General features: G+C 38.2%; 1 protein-coding gene across 9 annotated transcripts in view; it reads left to right on the top strand.

Annotated features, from left to right (window-relative positions):
* NR3C2 (nuclear receptor subfamily 3 group C member 2) overlaps positions 1 to 26,181 on the top strand; it is a 365,926-nt gene that overhangs the window by 161,631 nt on the left and 178,114 nt on the right. For 5 of the 9 annotated variants that reach the window (XM_078002313.1, XM_078002314.1, XM_078002315.1 and 2 more), the window contains exon 3: positions 19,311 to 19,450. In XM_078002313.1, coding sequence (XP_077858439.1) covers positions 19,311 to 19,450 — 140 coding nt within the window. Of the gene's footprint in view, positions 1 to 19,310; positions 19,463 to 26,181 lie in introns of all 9 variants that reach the window. The other 4 variants (XM_078002311.1, XM_028848799.2, XM_078002310.1 and 1 more) reach the window with 1 other exon arrangement.

Below are 26,181 nucleotides of genomic sequence, written 5' to 3'. Positions count from 1 at the left end.
GTGTTCAAACTTCAAGACTAGTTTCAAAGCCAGAACTTTATTTATTTATTTATTTTTTGAGACGGAGTCTTGCACTGTCGCCTGGGCTGGAGTGCAATGGCACAATCTCGGCTCATTGCAACCTCCGCCTCCTGAGTTCAAGCAATTCTCCTGCCTCAGCTTCCCATGTAGCTGGGATTATAGGCGCCTGCCACCACACCGGGCTAATATTTTGTATTTTTAGTAGGGACAGGGTTTCACTATGTTGGCCAGGCTGGTCTCGAACTCCTGACCTCAGGTAATCTACCCGCCTTGGCCTCCCAAAGTGCTGGGATTACAGGCATGAGCCACCGCACCCATCCACTTTTTTTTTTTTTTTTTTAAAGGGTGGTTGTTGTTGAGTAGCTTGCATTTTAGTGAATACATACTTTGTCTGTTTACCTAGTAGTGTGAAATATAGTAGTCTGCATATGTTAACATGTGTGGGTATTTGTGTGTTTTAAATTTAAGAATCTAGTACATTTGTCACCAAAGTTTCTTAAGGAGGAATTTCCTGACAAAGCCATAAAAACTGAGCTTTCTTGAAGGGTAAGGGATTTGGAGTGTGGTAGGGGAGAAGAACAAGGCATTATCCAAAACTTGAAAATGTGTGTGTGTGTGTATTTATGTTTACAGTCATGCATTCCTATTTAGTCTTCTTGAGTTACCATTTGTAATCAGATTAGGGTCCTGGGAAAGTTTTTTGCATGTCATTTAGTACATACAAATGTGAGCTGTCTTCACTTTACGAATAGGTTGTGTTTCAAAACTTGATTCTGGGTCAGGTGTAGTGGCTCACACCTGTAATACTAGTGTGTTGGGAGGCCAAGGCTGGCAGATCACTTAAGGACAGGAGTTCGAGACCAGTCTGGGTAACATGGCAAAACCCCATCTCTACTAAAAATACAAAAATTAGCCAGGCACGCACCTGTGGTCCCAGATACTTGGGAGGCTGAGGCATGAAAATCACTTGAACCTGGGAGACGGAGGTTGCAATAAGCCGAGATCACACCACTGCACTCCAGGCTGGGTAATAGAGCGAGACCCTGTCTCAAAAAAAAAAAAAAAAGACTTGATTCTGTAAGTCCTTTGAGGTGTATTCTTCAAAATATTTCCTTTATGAAATAATGTTATTAATAGCAGAGAATTCCATTTTGGGATGCTAGGAATGTATTTTCCTCTTGGAGAATACATGTTGTTTCCCTGGAGGATAATTCATTTGGTGACTCACATTTTGGGCCTTCTTTTCATGAGGTGCTATAGGTGAAGAGCTGTCTCCTGCATTTCCGGGTCTTGGCCTGTGCATTTGGCTGATGACTAGTATGGCCCTTGATACAAAGCTGCTAGCTTTGTCTGGCATGAATGCCGGTGTGGGGTAGGGGTCATGGGAGCAGCCTTCCTGAGGTACAGATTATTTTAAATTTGGTCACCATTTGTGTACAACTTTTATTCCCTGTTACTTGCTTGAACTTTAGATTGCAAATAACACATCCCTTTTTATTTAATATTATTTTTTGCTTATTTTAAAAATGTGTTTTAATAGAGATGCGGTCTTACTGTGTTGCCCAGGCTGATCATGAACTTGTTTGTTTTTAGATATGGGGTCTTGCTATGTTGCTTGGGTAGGCCTTGAACTCCTGGGCTCAAGCAATCCTCCTGCCTCAGCCTCCCCAGTAGCTGGGCTACAGGCATGCAGCACTGTGCTTGGGCTTACATAAATTTTTGATGTAGATTAATATACTAGAGATTTGAATAATTAGTTTAACTTCATATTGCCTGTGAGGATGATCTATAGCCATGAGGATTGAAGGTACATTATTTTCTATACAGTAATGATTCATATTGTTTTAATAGTTTCTAAATGTCCTCTTTGGGTATTTGTTATCTTAATATTGCAAAGTAACAGACTTGAACTTTTTTAGAGCTAAAATTTAAGCTTTTATTTATGAGACTATTCTGATTTGTAGAATTTTATGCTAACATTTACCAAAAGAAAAAGATGATCTCAGTCTTCAGGTTGCTACCATATATCCAGTTCCCATAAAATATTTTATTTTTAAAGAATAGTACAGAACATATTGATAAATATTTTGATTTCTTTTGTTTGTTTCTAAAGATCAAGTGAAATAAATGTGATTAAATGTTATTAAGTTACTAAACACACAGTTAATTGTGTTCAGTCTTTGCTTGAAATAATACACAAATGTAATCAGGCATTTTAATTGGAGTGAAAGACAGCTGTCAATATTCTTGAAACTTTATAAAAGACATTTATCACTGGGTTATGGTATTCATGTTATAAATTAGCCATGAAGGGGCCGGGCGCGGTGGCTCAAGCCTGTAATCCCAGCACTTTGGGAGGCCGAGGCGGGTGGATCACGAGGTCAGGAGATCGAGACCATCCTGGCTAACATGGTGAAACCCCGTCTCTACTAAAAATACAAAAAACTAGCCGGGCGTGGTGGCGGGCGCCTGTAGTCCCAGCTACTCGGAGGCTGAGGCAGGAGAATGGCGTGAACCTGGGAGGCGGAGCTTGCAGTGAGCCGAGATCGCGCCACTGCACTCCAGCCTGGGTGACACAGCGCGAGACTCCGTCTCAAAAAAAATAAATAAATAAAATAAAATAAAATAAATAAATTAGCCATGAAGGATTTCATAGTATAAAAGAAAAATAGTAAAACTGTTGCCTCCCCTTATACCTCGGAAGTGCTACTGCACTTTTCTCTTGAACAAACAATAGGAGATTGTAGTACACATTTGAATGATTGACGTTTGTTTCTCGGGAACAGCCTTTTACTGATTGTGGGAAAAGGAGGTTGCCCATACTTATCTATTTTCATTCAGTTCCACTTGCTAAATAAGCACCATTATGTAACTGTTGTTATCAGACAATAGTCCTTTTTCTAGATTTTGGATAAAGCTTGCCGGAACTGTGCCTATCATTAGAAAGAGGAAATATCTGTTCTACGGTACTGTAATATCATTATTTGTTTAATTTTATACTAAGTCTTTTAACTTTGTGCAACTCTTTTGAGTAGTAGGGATAAACTCTCCAACCTTTGGTCTTTCATTAGTATATTCTGAGTCTACTTCAAGATCTATAAAATGCAAATCATAAATGCACATCAGAGTTGTAGGTATATAAATAACATTGAAAAAACCATACAGGCAAATACATCCAAATTAATCAGAACCTGTAATTCCTAATTTATATGGAGAATTCTAGTATTTAATAGGAAGTCAACAAAATAGCACCTCACTCTTCTGGTGTCCCTCACTGCATATGCCTTCCCTCTCCTATTCCAGGAAATTTTCGGGGTCAAACATTTTAAGACTCTCATAAAGTGTTTGCAATAAGGATTCCAAGATTCTGAGTCAGGTGAAAATCTTACATTGGGCTCACTGTGCTCTGTACATTTTGGAATGATTTTAACACGTTGTAAGAGTAAGGGGGGCTTATGAATAATACTTAAATAGTACTATGGAATTTTGTAACCCAGATCATCCCATCTTTATTATGATGGTATTTTATATTAATACATAATGTGTCATACATTATATATTTGTTTAAAAATCCCTAAGTTGAAATACTTTTCCCTATTTCAGGAATTGAATTCAAAATTTCTTCAAAATTGCTTGATGTTCCTTGACTCTTGGGAACTCCAGTTTTTTTTCCCTGATAGTTGTATAACACGTGATAATATTAGTTATTTTCATTATGGTTCATATTTTTTATTATTTATAAGATAAGATTGGTGTCTGGGTACCATGGCTCATGCCTGTAATCCCAGCACCTTGGGAGGCCAAGGCGGGTGGATCACCTGAGGTCAGGAGTTCGAGACCAGACTGACCAACCTGGCAAAACCCCATCTCTACTAAAAATACAAAGTTAACCAGGCTTGGTGGTGCATGCCTGTAATCCCAGCTACGTGGGGGGCTGAGGCAGGAGAGTCACTTGAAGCTGGGAGGTGGAAGTTGCAGTGAGCTGTGATCACGTCATTGCACTCCAGCCTGGGCAACAAGAGTGAAACTCTGTCTCAAAAAAAAAAAGAAAAGATAAGATTGGCTTATCTACTTTATAGTAAATTGAATTCCTCATAATGTCTTCTTTGTTTATGATTTATATTTTGGAAATAAAAATAAGCCCTTTTAGACTTAATTTTAGACCTCAACAAATTTTCTTACCCCACAAATGTATAGTAGAAAGTTTTCTTCCACCCTAACAAATCTATTTTCCTACATTTAATTTCTTACACTTATTAGAAAAATTCATCAACTTACCTGTGTACTTTAAGGTAGCCCTTTGCAACTTTGTCATAAGCAGATTTTTAATGATCTTTCCATTTAGTGTGGCTATAATTGTTTAAGTTAAAAATAGTTTTGTCTGCTTAGAAGATAAACAGTGAACTTAGATGTGTACTTTAGAATTATTTGCCCTTTATCTCTGTATTAGTCCATTTTCACACTGTTATAAAGAACTACCTGAGGCCAGGCACGGTGGCTCATGCCTGTAATCCCAGCATTTTGGGAGGCAGAGGCGAGTGGATCACCTGAGGTCAGGGGTTTGAGACCAGCCTAGCCAACATGGTAAAACCCTGTCTCTACTAAAAATACAAAAATTAGCTGGATGTGTTGGTGGGAGCCTGTAATCCCAGCTTCTCAGGAGGCTGAAATGGGAGAATCACTTGAACCTGGGAGGCGGAGATTGCAGTGAGCTGAAGCTGCGCCATTGCATTCTAGCCTGGGTAAAAGAGCGAAACTCTGTCTCAAAAAAAGAGAAAAAGATAAAAGAAAAAGCTACCTGAGACTTGGTATTGACTGAGTCAGTTAAACAGACTTAATCGACTCACAGCTCTGCATGACTGGAGGGGCCTGAGGAAACTTACAATCATGGCAGAAGGTAAAGGGGAAGCAAGGCACGTCTTACATGGCAGCAGGAGAGAGAGAGCAAGAGCGAGTGGGGAGCTGCCCAACACTTTTAAACCATCAGCTCTCATGTGAACTCACCATCAGAACAGCATAGGAGACACCACCCCCATGATCCATTCACCTCCCACCGGGTCCCTCCCTCAACCTATGGGGATTACAATTAGAGATGAGATTTGGGTGGGAGCACGGAGCCAAGCCATATCACTCTCAAATTTATCTGTGCTATTGTTTTTCTTGAAAATACATGCCATTGTTAGGTAAATCTGCTGACTAAACCTATATACATGTGTCTTTCTAAGACTCCAGTAAATTATTTGCCATTTTTCTTTTTGAACACCATTTGTTCTTAACAGCAGATCCCGTAAAACACTATGTTTGGAAAGTTTTTGCTGCTTCTGGCTACTTGTTATTTTTATAAAGATATTATTTCTGTCCCTTTCTTTTCTCACCTGTATTACCTATCTTTTTTTTTTTTTCTCATGAGCTGCCTTTTATTACCCGTCAAGCCCACTGGTTTCTCTTTTGCTGAGTGTGACGTGGCCAGGGCTGGGGTACAGTGCTCCTAGTGTGAAGCCGGCTTCTACAGACCTCAAAGTTTATCTGCCCTTGACATTGTTATCCACAATGTCCCCCAACTCCACCCTAGCTGCACCAGCTGCCTCGTCTCTTGCTCTGGAGCGTGACCCCCCTGTGCCCACTGCAGGATTGCTGTGATTCCATTGCCTGGTTTCTGATAGCGCTTTCAACTTGGAGCCTTCCCTTAAGTCATGACTTTAAGGATCTCTGTGCCCACTGGCTCTGGCTAGTTCCTAGCCTTGACCTGGTGTACCTTCTCTGCTTCTCGTTGTCTTTCTGCTTCCTGACCACCTTGCTGTCTCAGCCCTGTGTTCCTTCTCGTGTCTGTGTTGGCTCTTCTAAATTGCCTCCTGTCCCTGTGATACACTGTGCTGGGAACACAGCCAGCCCCCCTGGGGCTGACTCCCTCGTTTTTTGTAGCTCTTTGAAAATTATATTTCAGTTTGGGTAAGTTTTACTAAATTAAGAAAAAAAAAAAAACCCAAGATACCATCTGATTCCTTAACATTATTTTACTATATATATAAAAAAAATAGCGACCACAATCTTTAAAGCTTGGTAAATGTTGCTTAGGTATATACATGTGTGTATACACATGTGTTTTGTCACTTACATTTCAAATTAATCTCTGTCTCCCAAAGAGTGAATATTCTATATACATTGTTTCAAGCACAAGAAAGAGAATATTGCCTTAGATTTCAAAATCTTTATCTTAAACAGGCATTGATGGTACAGTTTTAATAGAGGAAGATATATTGTCCTTGAAATCTAGTCAAAACATCTAGCAGTCCTAATTTCATGTTCAAATGGCATTGAAATCAAACATAGGAGATTTCATCCATCTGACTTTAGGTATTTCCATTTAATAAAATGGGGGGAGAAAGGCCAGGCTCACTCATATCTTTGTGGTGGGTGGTCAGGTGGTATTGATGACTGTCCTTCTTTTTCTCATCTGGCCCCAGTACATGGCAGGAAGACATTTGAAGCAAGACGGATCACAGTGACTTCACTATTTCTTGCCTTCTTGCAGTTAAAACCAAAGAAACAGGCTACTTCAACTTCTTTATCATTTTCTATCACTATTTATAGGTATACTGAAGTCTTTTCCTTTTTTTGCAAACGCCAGTGGAACTTACTTCTGACCCCTAAACAATATCATGTTTGCTTTGATATGTATCCCATTTGCCTTGTTTTCAAAACCTTTTTCATCTTTTCTCAGACCTGCGCCAAAGACAAAAGCCTAACTCTTATTTTAAAAACTTCTGAAAAAAACATCCGTCATTGCTTTTAAGAGTGTTAGGCAAAAGATGAAAGTTATTTTGGTATACTTAACAATTGCCATTTTTAAGTACAAATTTTTGTAACCTTGGAAAATACTTAAATTGAGCATTAAAGCCAGTAGTAAAACTATGGATGCCTTTTTATTTGAAGGACTACCGCACGTCACTGAAGGCAAGAAAAGACTGGAATATAGACTTAAATAAATTCCCGGGGTTCTCTCACACACTTATACACACACACCACAGGCTTAAATAATAAAGGTATCTAATTCAATCCTCACTCAGTACTCCTGAGAGCACTTTCTTAAATCTACATGGTTTTTATCTCATTTATAAGAAATAGAAGTTACACTGAGTTAACTGAATTTGGAACTTCCAGCTTGATTTTTCTTGCTTTCAAGAAAAGCTATTTTAAACAGGCTTGATATATTTTTGTAAGAGTGAGGAGGTATTGCGAAATTGTCCTAGAAGTTAATGTATAGATTAATATTCCTTTACTTTCCAGTAGGGATTTGTCTGCAAACTCCCACCACCCCTTGCTATTCCCTGGTGCTGGAATATGAGTTCTAAGTATCAGGAATTTTGTGTATTTTGTTAGTTAATACATATCAAGAGACCTAGAACAGTGCCTGGTATACATTAGTTGCTTAGTAGTTATGTTGAATAAATGAATAGAGGGAGAAGATAACTGTTTCAATAACTGCTTATTGCTCATAATATATAATCTACAGGCTTAGGTGGATATTTGGAAGTAACTATCGTTATTCTTTAATACCAGGACAGCAACAGAAATCTAGTGAGGAGGGAGGTACTAGCTAGCTAATGAACTAGCTAGAAAGAAGCCAGGCCCTGATTAGCTCTTTCTTCTTCCACTCCAACCACTGGCAAATATCTAAATAGTCCTTTTAATTTAAATTAAATATTTAAGTAATTTTAATATCTTTTCTAATAAGGGCCAGGTATCCCACGACTCCCCTAATAGTGATAGACTTTTTTCTCAAAGCCAAAATATATATGAGGGGAGGATGTGGGTAGGTGGAAAGGGGACAGAGATAGAGAAAGGTAGAGTATTTGGTAGTTTTTGCTTATTTTTTTTTTTTAATTTTCCTTAAATGTAGAGTAGAGTGCAAGGCATCTAGAAAAGGTGGTGGCTAAGGAAATACTATATTTTTATGTACTTTCGTGTGGCCACATGGAGCAGCACTGGTTCACTCTGCAACGAAAATCTTAGTGGCCAAGAAACAGCCTTTCTGAAACCTTAGGCTTCAAATATTTGTGGAGGGAGGAAGTCAAAGAAACAGCCCCAAACTTCAAACCCTGAGAAAAACAAAGACCCAAAGAAAGTACTCAGGATTCCTTCATTGTTCTGGTCATGCCAAGTCAGGAAATGAGCATTCAGTTTGGCTTATTAAAATCATTTTTAAAGTAGAATTTTCCCTTGAAAAGTGGAAACAGTGAAATGGATCAGAAAAAAATAGCAAAGCATATGAAAATAATAACAACAATAAGAATTTTAAAAATAACAGCTCAAATTTGTGGAGAATGTGGTCATGGAAGGGAACTCTGCTGTCTGGGAGTGGAAGAAGCAGTTTCCAACTTTGCTTCCATACTTTAATGTTTACCCTTGAAGACCTATGGCCACCACACTTAGTAGAGTACTATTGCCCACATAATAGTAAAGAATAATTTTTATCTAATTGGAAATGCTATCCTATAGCAGAATCTGGTTTTATTAAAGCCAGAGGTCAGAAATGTGTTGAAATGAACCATAAGAAATTCCTGATTTTGCAATCAGGATTTGAAAACAGGTAGAAAACAACTATTTCCTATGGCAGCTCAGTTAAAAGTGAGCATAGGAAACCGTTGTTGGAACCGTACAGCATTGATTCATCCGTCCTGAAGTATATTGGGGCTTGACTAGAAAAGGTGGCTCTGAATTTCTTTGCAGAGTCAGTCATCCAAACTAGTGCCCTATGGTTGCTCTTATTTAAAACCTTTGCTGTTTTCTGCTGGGGGAATTCTTAGTGAAAAAATACCCGAAGACTTCACTGATGATTCAGAAACTGAAATATTAAAGAATGGATTTATTTGAGACCATTCTTTGATGTCATCTTAAGATACCATTTTAAATATTTTGAGGAGTGGTAATTCCGCTAAAAGTCAGATAGTAGGTTTGAAATAAATATAGCATGGTGTCATGTCAGCAAAGGCACTATAACATTGCCATTATTTGTCATTAATGACTGTGAAGTATTTATAGATTTTTAGAATGAGCTTCTGGAAACATTCTCATGTAAATTTCTGAAATAATAAAAGATATCCTTTTGTCCTTTGTGGAAGAACTTACTGTGAGAGAAGTAGAAGAGAGGGTGCAAGTGGACCGATGGAACAGTGTCTGTGATCTTGTGTCTCAGTCACCCACAGCGTCAGGTGGATTGAGAGGGCAGTAACAAGGGCAAGGAAAATGATTATTTCTACAACGTGAGGAAAAACACTGGGGAAAAAGATGTTTGAAGCTTTGATTTGTTAATTAAATTTATAGAAAGAAGCCATATTTTGTTGCTGAGAAAAGTCAGCATGATGAAACACTTTTTACATCAACTTTTTGAAAATGTGGTAAGCAAAAAAAAAAAAAAATGCTGAAATCAGTAACTTCTAAATAACTTGTGTTCAAGATTCACATTAGATCTGGTACCTATCAGTTCTCAGAGTCTCATGCCATCTGTGTCAGCATCTAAGTCTGTATCTTAATGTAAGAATAATATTACAGGGGAAGAAGTTAAATTATGTCACATACACATGTGTACCTATACAATCTTTTTCAAAAGGGAAGCCACTGTATTTATGGGTAAAAACACTCAAGCATTTAGTAGTCATTTTCTTAAAATGTACGTTGTACTAATCTACAGATGAGGCAGTAAGTTCATGATTCCTTCCCTGAGGATTCTGAATAACTTATAATAAGTATAAGTACACTCACACATGCCACACATTGCAGAGGCAAATAAATTGTGCTTACAAGTGTTTTTGTTTGTTTGTTTTTGTTGTTTGTTGTACATAGATACAGTCATTGTATCAGCAACCACTGATTGGCATATGCATGCTCAGTAAATGTTTCTGGAGATGATTTGATATTAGATCTTTTTAGAGACTCTGTATATGCTGAAGTGCATACTATTGGGTATGGTTTTATGACAAAGACAACTTCCCTGAGTGTGGAAAATCCTTAACAGAAAAGATGTGGAGTGATTTTTTTACTTTAATATGGTTTACATATGCATCTTATACATGTGCAGATATGCTTAAAAACTACCATCAGTAAGGTCAACAGTATCAACAATGACCACATCCCCATGCTCAGCCTTCAGTCTTGTCCTCTTGTTGGCAGTTGACACTACACACGGTGTAGTGTCACAGATGCTTTTTCCTCCCTTTGATTCCCAGATTCTACCTTATCTGGCTCCTCCACTTGGACTTTTCTTCCTCAGGTTTGTTAGCAAGCTCTTCTTTCCCTGCCTAACCAGAAATGTTGATTTTTTGTAGATTTCTATCTAGGATCTTCTCTACTCCTTACTCTTCAGCCTTTGGGTAGGCTCAGTCAGTCATTGTTCCACAAAAAGAACATGGAGTCCTTACTCTCTGAGGACAACCTGTCTTTTAAGTTACATTGCAACCTTTTTCTTGTTGAACATGTTTTTCAAGCTTGCCCTGTCCAGTGGTCCCTGGATTTTTCAGTTCACTAGGCCTTTATTCATTCATTGTCTCTATTGTGCATATTAAAAGTTGTAATCAGTCACTTAATTATATCTTTTAACATGGTAGATTTTTAAAGCTATTTCTTCATTTTCCATGCCACATTGTTGGTTGCTTACCAGATATTTCAACTCTTTGTCCTAGAATCATTAACACCTAATCTCAGGTTACAGACCCTCGATGATTTGGACCATTTTCCATGGTTGTCTCTAAGGCACAGCTCCTTGAGTTTTGGATCTCAGTGTGTTTGCCATCATCTGCAGTTGGCATAATTTTTTCTTGACCCACCTCCAATTTTACCTTGCTCCAGTACCCCAAACAAAAAAGTAAATTGTGGAAGACTAATTATCATCACTGTGCTTTAAATTATTTTCCAAGGTATTTTTAATTATTTTCCAAAGTATTTATGTCCTCAAATTTTCTCAGTTTAGCTGTAACTTTATTCAGACAGCTCAGGTTGTAAGGTGTGCATCAATTCGTTAATTCCTATCTGTAGTGCATTATGAATCATGGCTTGAGAGGATGAACCTTATCTAGTTAGGAAATATCTTCCAAAACATAAATGATTCATTTGTCAGCAAAGATAATAATATCATAAAAGAAAATATAACATGAAACAGCTCTCAAATATTCCCCCTAAATAATGAGAATATTAGAAGGAGTTACTTCAGGTTAAATATTGTGACTCAAGGCCAGGCACAGTGGCTCACACCTGTAATCCTAGCACTTTGGGAGGCTGAGGTGGGTGGATCACAAGGTCAGGAGTTCAAGATCAGCCTGACCAAGATGGTGAAACCTCATCTCTACTAAAAATCCAAAACAATTAGCCGGGCGTGGTGGCAGGTGCCTGTAATCCCAGCTACTCAGGAGGCTGAGGCAGAGAATCGCTTGAACTTGGGAGGTGGAGGTTACAGTGAGCTGAGATTGCACCACTGCACTCCAGCCTGGGCAACAGAGCGAGACTCCATCTCAAAAAAAAAAAAAAATGTGACTCAAAATATAAGCTTTTCAAAACAAAAGGAAACTAAGCAAAGAGGTTTTAAAGTATATTTTAAGTGTATTGAAAATAATAATTTCAGTAAAACAGTTGTTAAAGGTTGATTTATGTTTGTTAAATGTATTTTTAAAAACATTGGTTTCCAAATCCTTCCGTTTCTTAGATTTAGTGTTCTGTATATAAAAGAGTATATATTTGAATCTTAATAATTATTTATCTTAATGATATAATGTGGCTGTTCCCAACCTATACACTGCAGACACCAGGAGAGCCAGAATTCTTACGAGAAATGTTGAAATCCGTATGCACACAAAGTTCTGTTTACTGTTTACAGCAAACAAACAATTGTGGTACTATTTTAAATTATTTTTTAAAAAACCCTTTCTTCTGCTTACCATTGTTTTACAAATTAAAAGCCATACAGAAAAATATAATACAGAATGGTAGAATTACCTGTAGGTCCACTATTATGGCAGCCACCATTAAGAACTATAGGTCTAGCTGGGTGTTGTGGCACGTGCCTGTAGTCCCAGCTCCTCGGGAGGCTGAGGTGGAGGATCCCAGGAGCCCAGGAATTCTAATTCAGCCTGGGTAACATAGCAAGACCTTGTCTCTTTAAAAAAATAAAAATAAAAAAAACAATTATAGATTGAATGATAATACTAATTAATCATAGTCAGAATTTAAATAACACTCTTTGTCAGACACTGTTGTAAGTGTTCTTGAATAAATTGAGTCATTTAATCTAAAACTATGCAATATGGTAAGACCTTTGCTATCACTACCTAACAGATAAGGAAATTGTGGCACACAGTTAATAAACCTGACGTAAACGGCTCTTAGTTTATCCTATGGGTAGACTATAATTCTTTTATCTACAAAAATAGGAACATGTCATCCTCTATATATTGTTCTGCAACTATCACGTCCAAAAGAAATTCCCCGTAACTCTCCAAACTGCTCTTCCCCCCATCTTAGATACCAGTTAATAGTGTCGCCATCCAGTATTTCTGCAAGTCCTGTTGGTACTGTCTACTTTAACACAATTTCTCTGAATTAGCCACTTCTCACTGTCTTTACTGCTTTCACCCTACTTCACACCATTATTATCTCCTGCCTGGACAATTGCAGAAGCTTCTTTAGCTGGTCTGCCCATGTCCAAGGTCACCCACTTCTGCAGTCCATTCTCCACCCAACAGCCACAGTAAGATTTTAAAATGTTAATCAGATCATGTGACCTGACTCCTTAAAACATTCCAGAGTTCACCGCACTGTGATGGCATGCAGGATAATAGTCTGCCTCTTTAGCCTTCCAAAGCCATGGGATCCAGCCCCAGCATCTTCTTGGACCTCACATCGTACACCCTCTCATCTTTTCTTCCTCATCGTTGACTACATTTTGGCCCCATTGCCCTCATTTTTCTCTCTGGAATGTGTTGCATTCATTCCTGTCTCAGAGACTTTGCACTTGCCTTTACCTTTGTTTAGCATCTTCACGTGGCTGACTACTCTGTCATTTCAGTATCACCAAAGAAAGAGACCTTCTGGGCCAGGCGCGATGGTTTACGCCTGTAATCCCAGCATGTTGGGAGGCCGAGGTCAGCAGATCACAAGGTCAAGAGATCGAGACCATCCTGGCCAACGTGGTGAAACCCTATCTCTACTAAAAATACAAAAATTAGCTGGGCGTGGTGGCAGGTGCCTGTAGTCCCAGCTGCTCTAGAGGCTGAGGCAGGAGAATTGCTTGAACCTGGGAGGTGGAGGTTGCAGTGAGCCAAGATCACACCACTGCACTCCAGCCTGCAACAGAGCCAGACTCTGTCTCAAGAAAAAAAAAAAAAAAGAGGCCTTCCGAAGCTATCTAATGGATCCTGTCTCCCCCACCCTCCCTGTCTGATCTCAGTGTCTGTCATTTTCTTCATAGTACTTCCCTCTATCTGAAATTATTTGTTTACTTCTGTATTGTCCCTCTGTTCGCCATGACTATAGAAGTTTGATGAGGATAAAGACTTTCTCCTTCTAGTTTTTTCTGAGTGCCTAGAACAGTGGGGCCCACAGTAGACTTTCAATACTTGGCCTAGTTAATGAATAATGTAAACACACCAGCTTGTTCAGATCAGTATGTGAGGATGTTTCCTGATCTGCTGTTTATATGGTCCTCCCAATGCTCACTGTGCTCTAAGATAGGTGAATGAATGTTTGAACTGATTACATATGGAAACACAGAAAACATTCTAGCTGGTGGTGGTGGTGGTAGAAGCTTTTATCTGATTAAGTAATAGTATAAAAGATAGGTATGTTTAATTCATATTGAGTGAGTTTAAAAAATAAGACTACTTTTTATATGAAGAATTTCTAATCACTGAAAGTGGATCAGTCACTACTGTGTTGTTACGAAATTACTGTAAGGATGGGAAAGATAGTTTTACATATGATAATTCCTGGCAGTGCCTTAGAGATTTTCAGTGAGCCAATTTCTCCAGGCATTTTTTGCTTTGTAAAAAATCATTTTTTTTTCTTACATAGCTTCTTGTTACTTCTCCCCAAGCACCATCCTTTTGGGGAAAAACATAACGCACTAAGTGTTTTTCATGATTGACTAGTGTATTTCCTCCTGACAGTCACCAAAATCAGTATAAACCTTTGGTTAATCTTTTCTATCTCTTTACTGAGTCATTAGAAGGAGTATATTTAGTATTGAAAATAGTTGCAGCTTGCTTGTGTTTCCCTAAGAGAAATACTGTCTTTACAAATGGAAATATAATGTTCACTCATTTCTGCCTGTATAATATTTTAACAGTTGTATAAAACCCTCTGAACTACCTTTGCTGATGATAAACTTCTTTCTGTGAACAATGTTTCTTTGACTATTAACCCCCAAAATGATGAGTTTGGGTAGTTTTTTCTAACTCTTCAATATTAAAATGGTTTGGAGGGATGTAGAATACCATCTATGGCTTACATTTATTCAGACATTTTAACCAAAATCAGCAGCACAGATACTATATCAATGTAAAAAAGATTTTAAGTGTTATATAATTAGCTGATTTAGAAAGAATAATATTTTGTTACATTTTTTATGTTTGATCCAGATCAAACAATGTTTACTGGTTTTCAGAATACATTGTTTTTCATTTGAGTTTGCAACTCAGTTTGAATTAAACTTGATCAGGACATGCTATTCCATTTATTTTTATACTTTTATCTTAAAAGGATATCTTGAAAAGGATCTTAGCTATCATCTGTTGAACCTCTTTTTCTGAGAATTATGGCCCAGAGAGGAGAGGTGATTTTGCAAAGGTTTCACCAGTTAATGGTGGAGCTAGAACTAGAGCCCAGGCCTCCTTACTGAGCCTCCATTCCTGTCTTTGATTCCTGCGTGTTTGGCCCTCAGTTTGGGCTTTACATCCTATGTGTAGATGTTTGGTACATTTATTATACTCTGAAGTTGAATTTTGACATACAAATCACTAAACATGCTTTGTATTTTGAAGACATTCAGTGTCTAAGAAGAAAGTGAGTTCAAGATCTGCGAGCCCTCTCTCCCTCTCTCTTTTGTGATGTGTATCATCTAAATGTGTTCCTTCAAACTGGATGCATACAATTTTCCAACCGTGTGCTATCTTTTGGTTTCAGAGATAAACATGTGATAGTGTTTCAATAGAGACTAGAGTTTTCCAAACCCATCTATTTTTGCGGCCTGTCTCTTGTGTTAATAATGCATATATTTGCAAGACAGCTGGCTGAGCTTTTGACAATAGTCTGTCCCTGGATTCTTTTTTTTCCTCTGTGCAAAGCTAAATGAACCATATGGGAATTGAGCTGATAACCTTGGCCTCATTAATTTACCTTCTGTAAAATTGCCTTTTGTAAATTATGTTCTACTCTAATGAGATTAGGAGTGCGATTTCATTCACTCAATAAATAGTACCAACACTGAACTAATGGCATTGGGAACACAGAGATGCATACAATAAAATTTTTGCCCTCAAAGGATTAGGATAAGTGCACAGGTCACTAATATAAGAGCAAGAGTGGTAACTGCTGAAGGAGAAGGATTAGCAAAACGTGAAGGAGTTAGGAGAAGGGAGAGTAGTACTTCGTGCTGGGAGAACATCAGGACCCTTTAATGATGGACAGGGTTCCCAGTGGGAGTGAGGGAGAGGAAATACTAGGTCCTGTAAATGGTGGTTGACCAGAACACTTCAACAGGGATGTTGGTATGTGCTGAGCATAAGGTTAAGCATTATTAGACCCTGAAGGAGAAGGCTGATAGTAGGGAGAAAGATTTTAAGTGTCCTACTAAGGTTTTTATTTGTAGTGGCATTCAGAAGGGATGATTGAAGATTTCTAAGCATAGAAGTAATACAGTCAGAACCTTTATCTTCAGATTCATTTGTCAGCAGTCACTGTAGAATGAGCTGGAAGGAAAAGCTAGAGTTATGGAAGAACCTTTGGGAAGTAACAAGGGTCTGAACCAGTGTTACCAACAGTGGGATGCAGAGAAGCTATGTGAGAGTTTGCAAAGCTGGACTGAGCAGGACGTGGTGGTAACTGATTAGATTGGATAGTTGAGGGAAGAGTACAAGGTTTGAACCTGGGTAACTAGCAGATGGCAGTACTCTTTCACAACGTCAAAATCTGGAAAAAGAAAGTAAATATTGTTTTGAGCATGGTATTCTCAAGAAGCTAATAAGGCAGACTTGAAATTGGAACACGGGGGAGAGATTGGAGCTGGCTGTAAAGATTTGGAAAGTCATTCACCAAGCGATCTGTTTGAAGCTAGGATTGTGGATGAGATCATTAAGGGATAGAGTATAGAAATAAGAAAAAAGGAATGAATGAATAAGGGTCATTTTGGCAGGGGCTGGCAGGGAATAAGGGTGGTCGGGGCGGGGAACGGAGCTAAGAGAAACCAGAAGATCAGCTAGGAAGCTTCTGCAGAACCCCAGGTAAGAGGTGTTGACAGCTCAAAGTAGATGGTGCTGGAGGAGTTTTTGGAGATTGATCAGAATCTGAATACGTTCTGTGGATAAAATGAATAAAATTTAACAGATTCAGGGCTGGGAGTGTTGTGTGAGAGAAAGAGAAGAGTCAGAGATGAGTCCGTGCTTTTTGGCCCAAGCAACTGGAAGGAAAGAGTTGTTGTATTAGTTTGCTAGGGATGCCATAACAAAGTACTACAGACCAGGTGGCTTAAGCTATGGAAATTTATTGTCTCTCAGTTTTGGAGGCTAGAGATTGAAGATTGGTTGGTGTGTTCCTTCTGAGGGCAGTGATAAAGAATCCCATTTCTCTCACCTAGCTTCCAGTGGTCTGCTGACAATTGTTGGTGTCCCTTGGCATGCAGAAGCATCCCATGATCTCTGCCTTAATCTAAACATGGTGTCCTCCTCATACAGGTGTCTGTGTTCCAATTTCCCCTGCATATAATAACATCAGTCGTATTGGATTAGGGGTCCACCCCATTCCAGTATGACCTCATCTTAACTAATTACATCTGCACAACCCTAATCCCAAAAGTCACATTACAAGGTACTAAGGGATAGGACTTCAACATATGAGTTTTGGGGGAACACAATTCCACCCATAGTAGTTGCCATTAACTGAGAAGAGGATATCTGTGAAATGAACATGTTTGGAGGCAGGGAAAGAGCCGCAAAGTTTTGCCCATGTTAAAGTTGAGGTGCGTGTTAGACACCCAAGTGGAGATACCAAGTGGGCAGTTGAATAAATGGGTCTGAAATTCCAGGGAGGGGTCTGGGCTAGAGATAAATATTTGGAAGTCGCCAGCGTATTGGTGATACTGAAAGCCAAGAGACTAGATGAGATCAGCAAGAAAGTAAGGTGGGATAGAAAAAGAGGAGAGTTCCAAAGACTGAAGCTAAGATCCCAATAAAATAGTACTGGGATCAAGGCCCACAGAAATGTTGAATAAAAATCCCATGTATGCTTGTAGTTGTGAAAAAGCAATTACGTTTTCATGATGATTTTAAGTTATGTTCTAAATATTTACAAAGCCGTGGCATTTTCTTGTGAAGTGTAAGACGAGTCAGACAGGGTATGGATTGAGTTTTACTAGCTAATATGTTGAAGAAGTTACTGGTGCTGAAATGGAATGTTTTGAATGCCATAAAGAAGTCAAAGGATACCAATAAAAATAATAAAGAGCACTTTTCTCAGAAGGAGAAACAACTTTGGGGAACATTATTTCAGTCCTTGATTTAAGAAGTCATTTTCTACAACGGCAGTCATGCTCTAAGCAGCTGTATAGCTTGTTCTTTCATCTGTTTTTGGTGAGAGTATACTTCGAAATACTTTAAACAAATATTAACGCAATATTATCACATTTTAGCAGACTTGAAAAATAGAGAAATCTTCACTGTAACATAACCATTTTAGTCTTTTCATTGTCATTTTTCCATGTTTCTCCTGTTTGGCATGGAGGCAAAAGCTTTGACAGCAAGGTGATAAAAGTGACATACAGCAACTCTACCCAAAGTTTTCTGAGCCCATCCAGATCCCATTTCTCTGAGCCACTGCACACCCTTCCGCCTCTGCCCCCTTTCTTACTCTGGCTCTCACCTAGTCATGCTTCAAAACTCAGGTTAGCTGACACATTTGAGGAAGTGTTTTGTAATTCCTTTATTCACAGTGTGCTTCCCCCATTACCCTGCACCATAGCGCTTACCATAATGCACCATAGCACTTTCCCCAGTTCTACTTTATGAAGTGTTGCTACTGGATCTTCATAATGGTTTATGCCCCCACCAACTTGGAGGGCAGAGACTGGATTTTTGTATTTTTTTTCCCTTGGCATCTTGCACAGAACCTGCAGGTAAATATTCAAGAAATGTATGTGGACTGCAAATTGAAAAATCAACGTGTTTGCCTGCCTGGTACATATCTAAACTGTCAGTGAATTGTGATTCCTTATCAGAAGTTAAAACATTTTGTTTAGGGAGTGTCATCAAGTAACACAGTACTATATAATATATCTTGAGAAGATTCCCCTTAAAAAGTATTCAAACAGAGCCTAAAGGGTTACATTTGTCCCTAAAATCTGTTTCCCAGAGAGCCCTTCAGTTTCTTACCATGAAACATACCTGAGATATTTACCCTATTTGGCTTTTTGTTTTATTATTGGCTGTGTCCCTTCAAATTAGTAAGCAAAATGAAGTAATTAGAACACATCTATATAAGATAACATGAAAAAATGCGGGAGCTTAGAGGGATAAAACTGCTGGCAGTTGAGACAAGATAAATTTTTTTTTAAATTAGTGGATTATTTTGGAAAGGGGAGGTTTAAAAAATTTTTGGCATAATTGAGATATATAATGTGAGTCTGAAGAGTCTTGAGTAATATTATTATTGCTCTTTGATGCAGAAACAAAAGGCCAGCAAATACGTCCCTGATGACTTGGTTCAAGATTCTTTGCACTGCCCACTTAAAGTGCAAATAATGTGATTTTCTGGTAAACCTTCTCCAAAAATAGGAAAAGAAGGAAAGAAGTTTACATTTGATTATTTCTTATTTCTCAGTACTGATAAGAGGCTTTGCTCTACAATAGCCTTGATAGCATTGCTCCATTCATATCAGGTTTTACCTTTATTTTGCTAAGTCATGTAGTATGTGACTATTACATACTGAATTCTTGTCTGGAACCATGATTATTGACAAATTTTGAGCTAAGCTGTGCAGCATGTTAAATGTGCCTTTACAGTGTAGTTATTTAAATCTCAATTTCTTTCCCCAGCTCTACTTTACGAAGTGTTTCTACCGGATCTTCAAGACCTTCAAAAATATGTTTGGTGTGTGGGGATGAGGCTTCAGGATGTCATTATGGGGTAGTCACCTGTGGCAGCTGCAAAGTTTTCTTCAAAAGAGCAGTGGAAGGTAAATGTTCATGTGGGTGTTCCTTTTACATATTTTTTCCTAGTATGTAGTTTACTTGTACAGCTAATGCTATAGCATTATTGGGAATTCTTCAAAAAGAATTTTGATTTCATCTGTCAGTGATAAACAGTAATAGTGCCTTATATAAAAACCACCTGGAGATTTTCCACAGAGCAATATTTAATGAGCAGAATTTGAAATTCTGAGCAAGGATCAACCAAAGAGGTTTTTTTTTTTGTTGTTTGTCACAGTTTGTTTTTCAGTAAGACTCAGAAAAATAATTCCGTGTCATCGTAAATTTAATTTGTGTGATCTGGAATAGCAGTTTTACTAGGCACACACAGAATACATGATTTCTGCCTTTTCTGGGTTTCTGTATGAATATGTGTTTGTGGCAAATTAAAACATTAATATCAGAATCAAGTCTGTGATTTGTGTTCCATACAGAATAATTTCATTTACCAGCTGGTTCAAGCCCCAGGTCTCTGTGTGAGTCCCGCCTTTATTCCTCCTGAAAGTTTCCAAATGAGCATGTTAAATGAAAAACCTGACTGAGATTCACTATGCATAGTTAGGCTAGCTTTTGCTTCTGACCCAAGATTGTACTCCTTAAGGAGAAATTGTCTTTAATTTATTTTTACCTTTCCCCATCCTCACTTATAAGCAGTTAGTTACCATCAGCCTTAGACCAGATGGTTTTATTGATATTGAAAACTGTGTCTGGTGAAAGTGTCGAATTTTTGCGATTAGTAAAAGATTCATTGTGTAATAGACAATTACATTCACTAAGGGGCTCCACATGAAGACTCCCTAAGGTTTATTTCTGAGGGAAGTTTTCTTAGAGATGATTTGGTGCTTCAGAGGCTTAAACATAAGTGACTTGAATGTTTTCCCTCTGTTTTGCCAGAGATCACAAGGTTGTATCTTTAGTTGTGGAATGAAAAAGTTAATCAAATAATTATTCTTTCTCTTGAGATTGATTTTTGCCTTAATTGATATTACATGATTTTTACATTATTTACACTATTAATTATTTGGTGGTCCTCAAACCTAGCATTGAATTGGTAGAAGGAGCTCAGTAATTATTTCTAAGGATTATGAGCTCTTGGTTACAGGTGATAGAAAATTCAGCAAACTGACTGAAGCAGCATTGGAAATGCATTGGCCCACACACTGGAAAGTCCTGGTGTATGCTTGGCTTCAGGCAAGCCATGGTCTTAAGCCAGGTCGTTAGAACTCAGTCCCGCTTGCTCAGTCGCTTGGTTTTGTTCTGGCTCTGTTCTCATGCACGTTCTCTTGTGGTGCTGAGACAGCTACCAGACCTCCATTAAAAAGAGGTTTTCTGTTCCTAGCAATTCCTATAAAAGCTCCCAGTGGAATCTCCTCAGATTGAACTTGGCTCACGTGCCCACCTCTGCCCCAGTGCCTGTGGCTGGAAAATGTAGTAATCAGATAGGCTGGTTCTGGCTGGAGTTGGACAACCTGAACCATCTAGACCGAGAATGGGGAAGGATGTTTCCCTTAGGAAAATGTGGGTTCTGTTACCAGAGGCCAATTTTTCAAAAAGTAGGAAAAATAAATTTGCACACTGCTGAAGTCAGTTTGCTTTTGTAAGGCTTCTCCTGCCTTCTTCTCTCTTTCCTTAATTATATGATTGGTTCAGTAGAAGATAAATAGGTGAAATTTACATCGGGCACCTTTCTCAGGCCACTTTGTGCTTTCCAATATAAGAATCTGCCTTTCTGGCTCACTTAATTAGTAAACAAAGTAAGTGGTATGTCAAAATAAAGTGACGTGGAGAAGAGCATTTTGGAGCAGGCAGTTGGCCAGCTGGCTCTACCTATAGATCCACCTTCATGTCAGAACCCACATTTTGGCTATTTGTAGAGTCTGCCCCTTCACTACTTCTGAAGCAAAAGGTTTTCTAGAAGTTCTTGCTTAGTTTTTCTTGTTTTAAGTAGTTTCTGTGGAATTACCTAGGGAATTGTTTTTATAACTCAGTTACAAACATACAAAAACCTAAATGCAGGTGTAACTTTTTCCTTCATTGGAAAGCTGATGGTCCATGGATAATGAAACTTGGTAAATGCTTCATATATATATATGTATGTGTATATATATATACACATACACACACACTTTAAGTTCTAGGGTACATGTGCACAACGTGCAGGTTTGTTACATATGTATACATGTGCCATGTTGGTGTGCTGTAACCATTAACTCGTCATTTACATTAGGTATATCTCATAATGCTATCCCTCCCCCCGTCCCCTCCCCACAATAGGCCCTGGTGTGTGATGTTCCCCTTCCTGTGTCCAGGTGATCTCATTGTTCAATTCCCACCTATGAGTGAGAACATGCGGTGTTTGGTTTTCTGTTCTTGCGATAGTTTGCTGAGAATGATGGTTTCCAGCTGCATCCATGTCCCTACAAAGGACACGAACTCATCCTTTTTTTATGGCTGCATAGTATTCCATGGTGTATATGTGCCACATTTTCTTAATCCAGTCTGTCACTGATGGACATTTGGGTTGATTCCAAGTCTTTGCTATTGTGAATAGTGCCGCAATAAACATACGTGTGCATGTGTCTTTATAGCAGCATGACTTATAATCCTTTGGGTATATCCCCAGTAATGGGTTGGCTGGGTCAAATGGTATTTCTAGTTCTAGATCCTTGAGGAATCACCACACTGTTTTCCCCAATGGTTGAACTAGTTTACAATCCCACCAACAGTGTAAAAGTGTTCCTATTTCTCCACATCCTCTCCAGCACCTGTTGTTTCCTGACTTTAATGATTTCCATTCTAACTGGTGTGAGATGGTATCTCATTGTGGTTTTGATTTGCATTTCTCTGATGGCGAGTGATGATGAGCATTTTTTTCATGTGTCTGTTGGCTGTATGAATGTCTTCTTAAGACTTATATTAATATAGTTTATTTTGTATTGATTCGGGAGTTAGACTTTAATCATTCACCTGCTTGAAACAATGCTGTAAATTTAAAATCTAAATTTCGTGAGAGTAAAGACCTATTTGTTTTTGTGTTTTTGTATGTTTTGTTAGTTTACTCTTTTATCCTGTGTGTGAGAAAGATTAAATATGTGAAAAAGATGGCTATCTTTATATAAAATATTTTTGAATTAACAAGAGATTATTTTTATAAAGCTTTATAATATTTGTAAAACTCATTTCACAAAATCATGGTATATAGGTGTCGTTTTATTTTCCTTTTGTAGATGAAAACATTTAGGATCGGACTTAGTCACCCAATCTATTCCTAATCCCCAGGCCAAAGTTAGACCCTTACTCAAGTCATAGGACTCCAAACCTATACCTAAGCTAAAGTATGGATTCTCAGTCTCATAATATAGCCTTGCTATTTTGCCATATCAGTTCTTGAGTTCATGAAAATTATACCCTATATGTTAGTCTATTCATGCGTCCTTGACTCTAATAAAGGAAGCACTAAGAAGGCACAGTTTAGTACTCTTAGTCTGTATGTATATATGTGACTTTGTATGTATATACATATATATACACATATGTGTGGATGTATATTTAAATACTTAACGAAGTTTGTTTTCCAATGTCCCTTGACATCCCTAATCCCCTCTTTAGATTACAGAAGCAGAGAATTCTGGGCAAGGTGGGTAGAGGGAGCTAATTTGAGGGAAGTCATTTAAAGCTAAAAGGAAATAATGGCACCGGGAACAGAACATGAAGATAATCCCTAGAGAGCAGACAAGAGGAAAAACACACCAGTCTGAGTTTTGAGTTGATGTCCTTAAGGCTTTATGCTCTAGAGTGCATCACCCTAAAACTTGCTATAATAGTGACTGTGTATGCAGACTGTAAATTATGTTTTTAAAGTATGAATTTGTGTGTGTGTGCTCTGTTTAATGTGCTGTCTTCCAAAATAACTTGTTAGCCAATAATGTCAGTTAATAGCCATATTATTGTACCTTACAAATGATTTATACATTTATTTTTAAATATGAATCACTATTTGCCTTGAAGATTTTCAGAACCTTTCTGTCTTAAAAATAATAATAATAACTTTTTAAAAGGGTTCTCTCTTGTGGTGGAAGCTAGATTGGCTTCAAGGGTCAGAAACTTAGTTTTAATTTTTTACGTCACTCACTAGGTGTGAAATTAAGGCAAGTTATTTAGAACTTCTCTGGGCCTCAGTTTCTTTGTCTATAAATGGAGAAGTAGTGTTGCCCTACCTGAACATTGCTATGAAAAATTACCTAAAAACATGTTTGTACATATTTTATAAATTATAAAGTAGCACCAAAATATTAGATTATTACTATCCTCTACAAACAAATGCCAAAGATCCTGGTAATGTTCATGTAGAGAGATGATGTAAATGATACAATCACGTTGCATTGTTAGGTCTTCATTTTTCAGCCCTTCATTTTCCTTTGTTAGATCTTCATTCTTCCTGTAATGTTATTTTGTCCTGAGAGCTGCCCTTTGAGGTGGAAGATCCTTCTAAACCAGCAGGTCTCAAAGGCTGTGTGTGAGGAATGGGGATCTGTGGAAATTTCCTAGAGGGGCTTTTCCAATGCGGACTGAACTGTTGAGATTTACTCCTGTAACAAGCCTCTGTGGCAGTCCGACCATTGGGAGTCTCACAGTTGAGAAAATACTGAGAGCCATCAACCAGGCTTTACCTCTTCTGTTAGAAGTTTTTAGAGAAGGCAGAGTCTTATCTCCACAATCTAGCAAGGCTGTGGATATTTAGTAGCCACCAAATAAATGTTTGAATGTACCCATGTAGCATAAGAGCAATCAAGGTTGAATGACGTCCCCCTCCCTGGTAAATTGCCATTAGTTCCATCTCATCTGTGTTTTTTACTTTGTGATTCCTCAATGAACACAGTTGACTAGATTCAGCACACTATTTTATAACCTAATTTCCTTTTTGAATACTCAGTATGTATGCAGTGTCTGGAAGACACAGCTACCACAAATCACTAAATAGTTTTATGGCTGTAAAAGAGGAAGCGAGTTGATTATTATGTAAAGTCAACTGGATTTAAATTTTTAAAACAGACCTAAGAGTCCATATTTTGGTAAGGTCAGCCAAATTGTATGATGTTAGTTTCCACACTCACACATTTCCCTTGAAGGAAGAGACATAGGTCTATATCTTGAAACTGAATGGCTTTAAAAGATACAATTACAAGTTAATCTTGGGGTTTTTCAAATAGGCAATATTTTAAGACAGCCAAGCCTGTGAATGAGTACCTCATTCCTTTCCCGTGTAGTTCAGTTCACAGCATACATTTTAAAGATCTTTAAATGTATTGATTGTATATTCTATGGGAGAAAATATTTTTAAGGAAATGTAGTGGTTGATGAATCATTAGTTTTCTTTGGTTCTCCAAAATTAATGAATAAGCTGAACAGTTCCAGAGGAAAGTGTGTTTCACTGTGTCATAAACCACATTATCCCTGTCAATGCTGTGTGTGCACACACTCATGAGCAAGAGGGAAGGACAAGCGAGGGTACCAGCAGGTGGGAGGTGTGTGTTGTGGGGGCAGTGAGCATTTGTGCCACAAAACAGAGAACTTAATTGTAGTGGACACAAGCTAAATCAGAATGTTATTAATATTACATAATAATTCAAATATAGCTATCTCCTTATAGCTGGCAATGTACAGGTAACTGATAAAGCAGGGGAATAATTTAAATTACATTTATTAGATGTTTTTAATTAATGATTTAAGAGACAGTCCCTGGTGTTTTCATGAATCACATACAGGAAGCTCATGAACATCTGAGCCCATTGTCACAACTACAGTATTTGCTGTGTCAGATATAGGAAACCAAGGACTGTCTGCTTACTGTTTTCTCATGAAACATCTTAAAGATTTTTTTTTTTCTTTTCACCTTTTTCAGAGTTTAGGAATCAGGTAACCTGACTCTTTCTAATTATTTACTGTAAGAGGCTAAATAAATACCTACCCAGTAGGTTATATCTATGATTTTAATGAGCACTCCTTTCCTCCTTCCATAAGCATAAGACTGTAGTGCTGATGGCAAATGTTTGCCCAGATTTTTGGTATCCCTTCAGTTGGTTGCTGTGGGAACACATAAAGCCGTGACATTTAGGCCACCCTGAAAAGTCAGGGGAGGTTTCTCCAAGAATTGACCCCCATGCTGAATCTTGAGAGATCAGACTTGGCCTTGCTCAGAGGGCCTAAGAACAGGCTGTTGTTGCACAGGGCACCAGAAGCAATTTTGTGTTACCACTGTATAAACTTTCAGATGTGAAGTGATAGGAAGTGAGGTTAAATGAGCAGATTGGGACCAGGTCCTGGACTGCAAGGAAGGCCTAAATTCATCCTTAAGCAAAAGAGAACCTCTGAATGTTTTCATGCAGCAGAACGGTAAGCTCAGTTTTGCATTTAAGATCTGGCTGTTGTGAGGTATACTTATTGAAATGGTGGCTGTTTTCATCAGTTGAGCTAGAAATGACCTAGGGTGGACCTAGACCAGCACTCTCAGGGATTGAGAGGATGGGCAGATAATAAGACCATCTGAAAAGTAACATGGGCAGTTCTATATTGGAAGAGAAGAAGCAAAGATCTAGGATGACTCCCCAGGCTTGGCTGCTAATGCCATTCACTGAGATAAGGAATACTGGAGCAGGGGCAGCTTTGAGGGTAAGGGATGAAAGGTTCATTCACTTAGCAAACATTTACTCAATACCTA

The sequence above is a fragment of the Macaca mulatta genome, chromosome 5, assembly GCF_049350105.2.
Source record: "Macaca mulatta isolate MMU2019108-1 chromosome 5, T2T-MMU8v2.0, whole genome shotgun sequence".
NCBI lineage: Eukaryota > Metazoa > Chordata > Mammalia > Primates > Cercopithecidae > Macaca > Macaca mulatta.
This window is presented reverse-complemented; position numbering and strand designations above follow the sequence as displayed.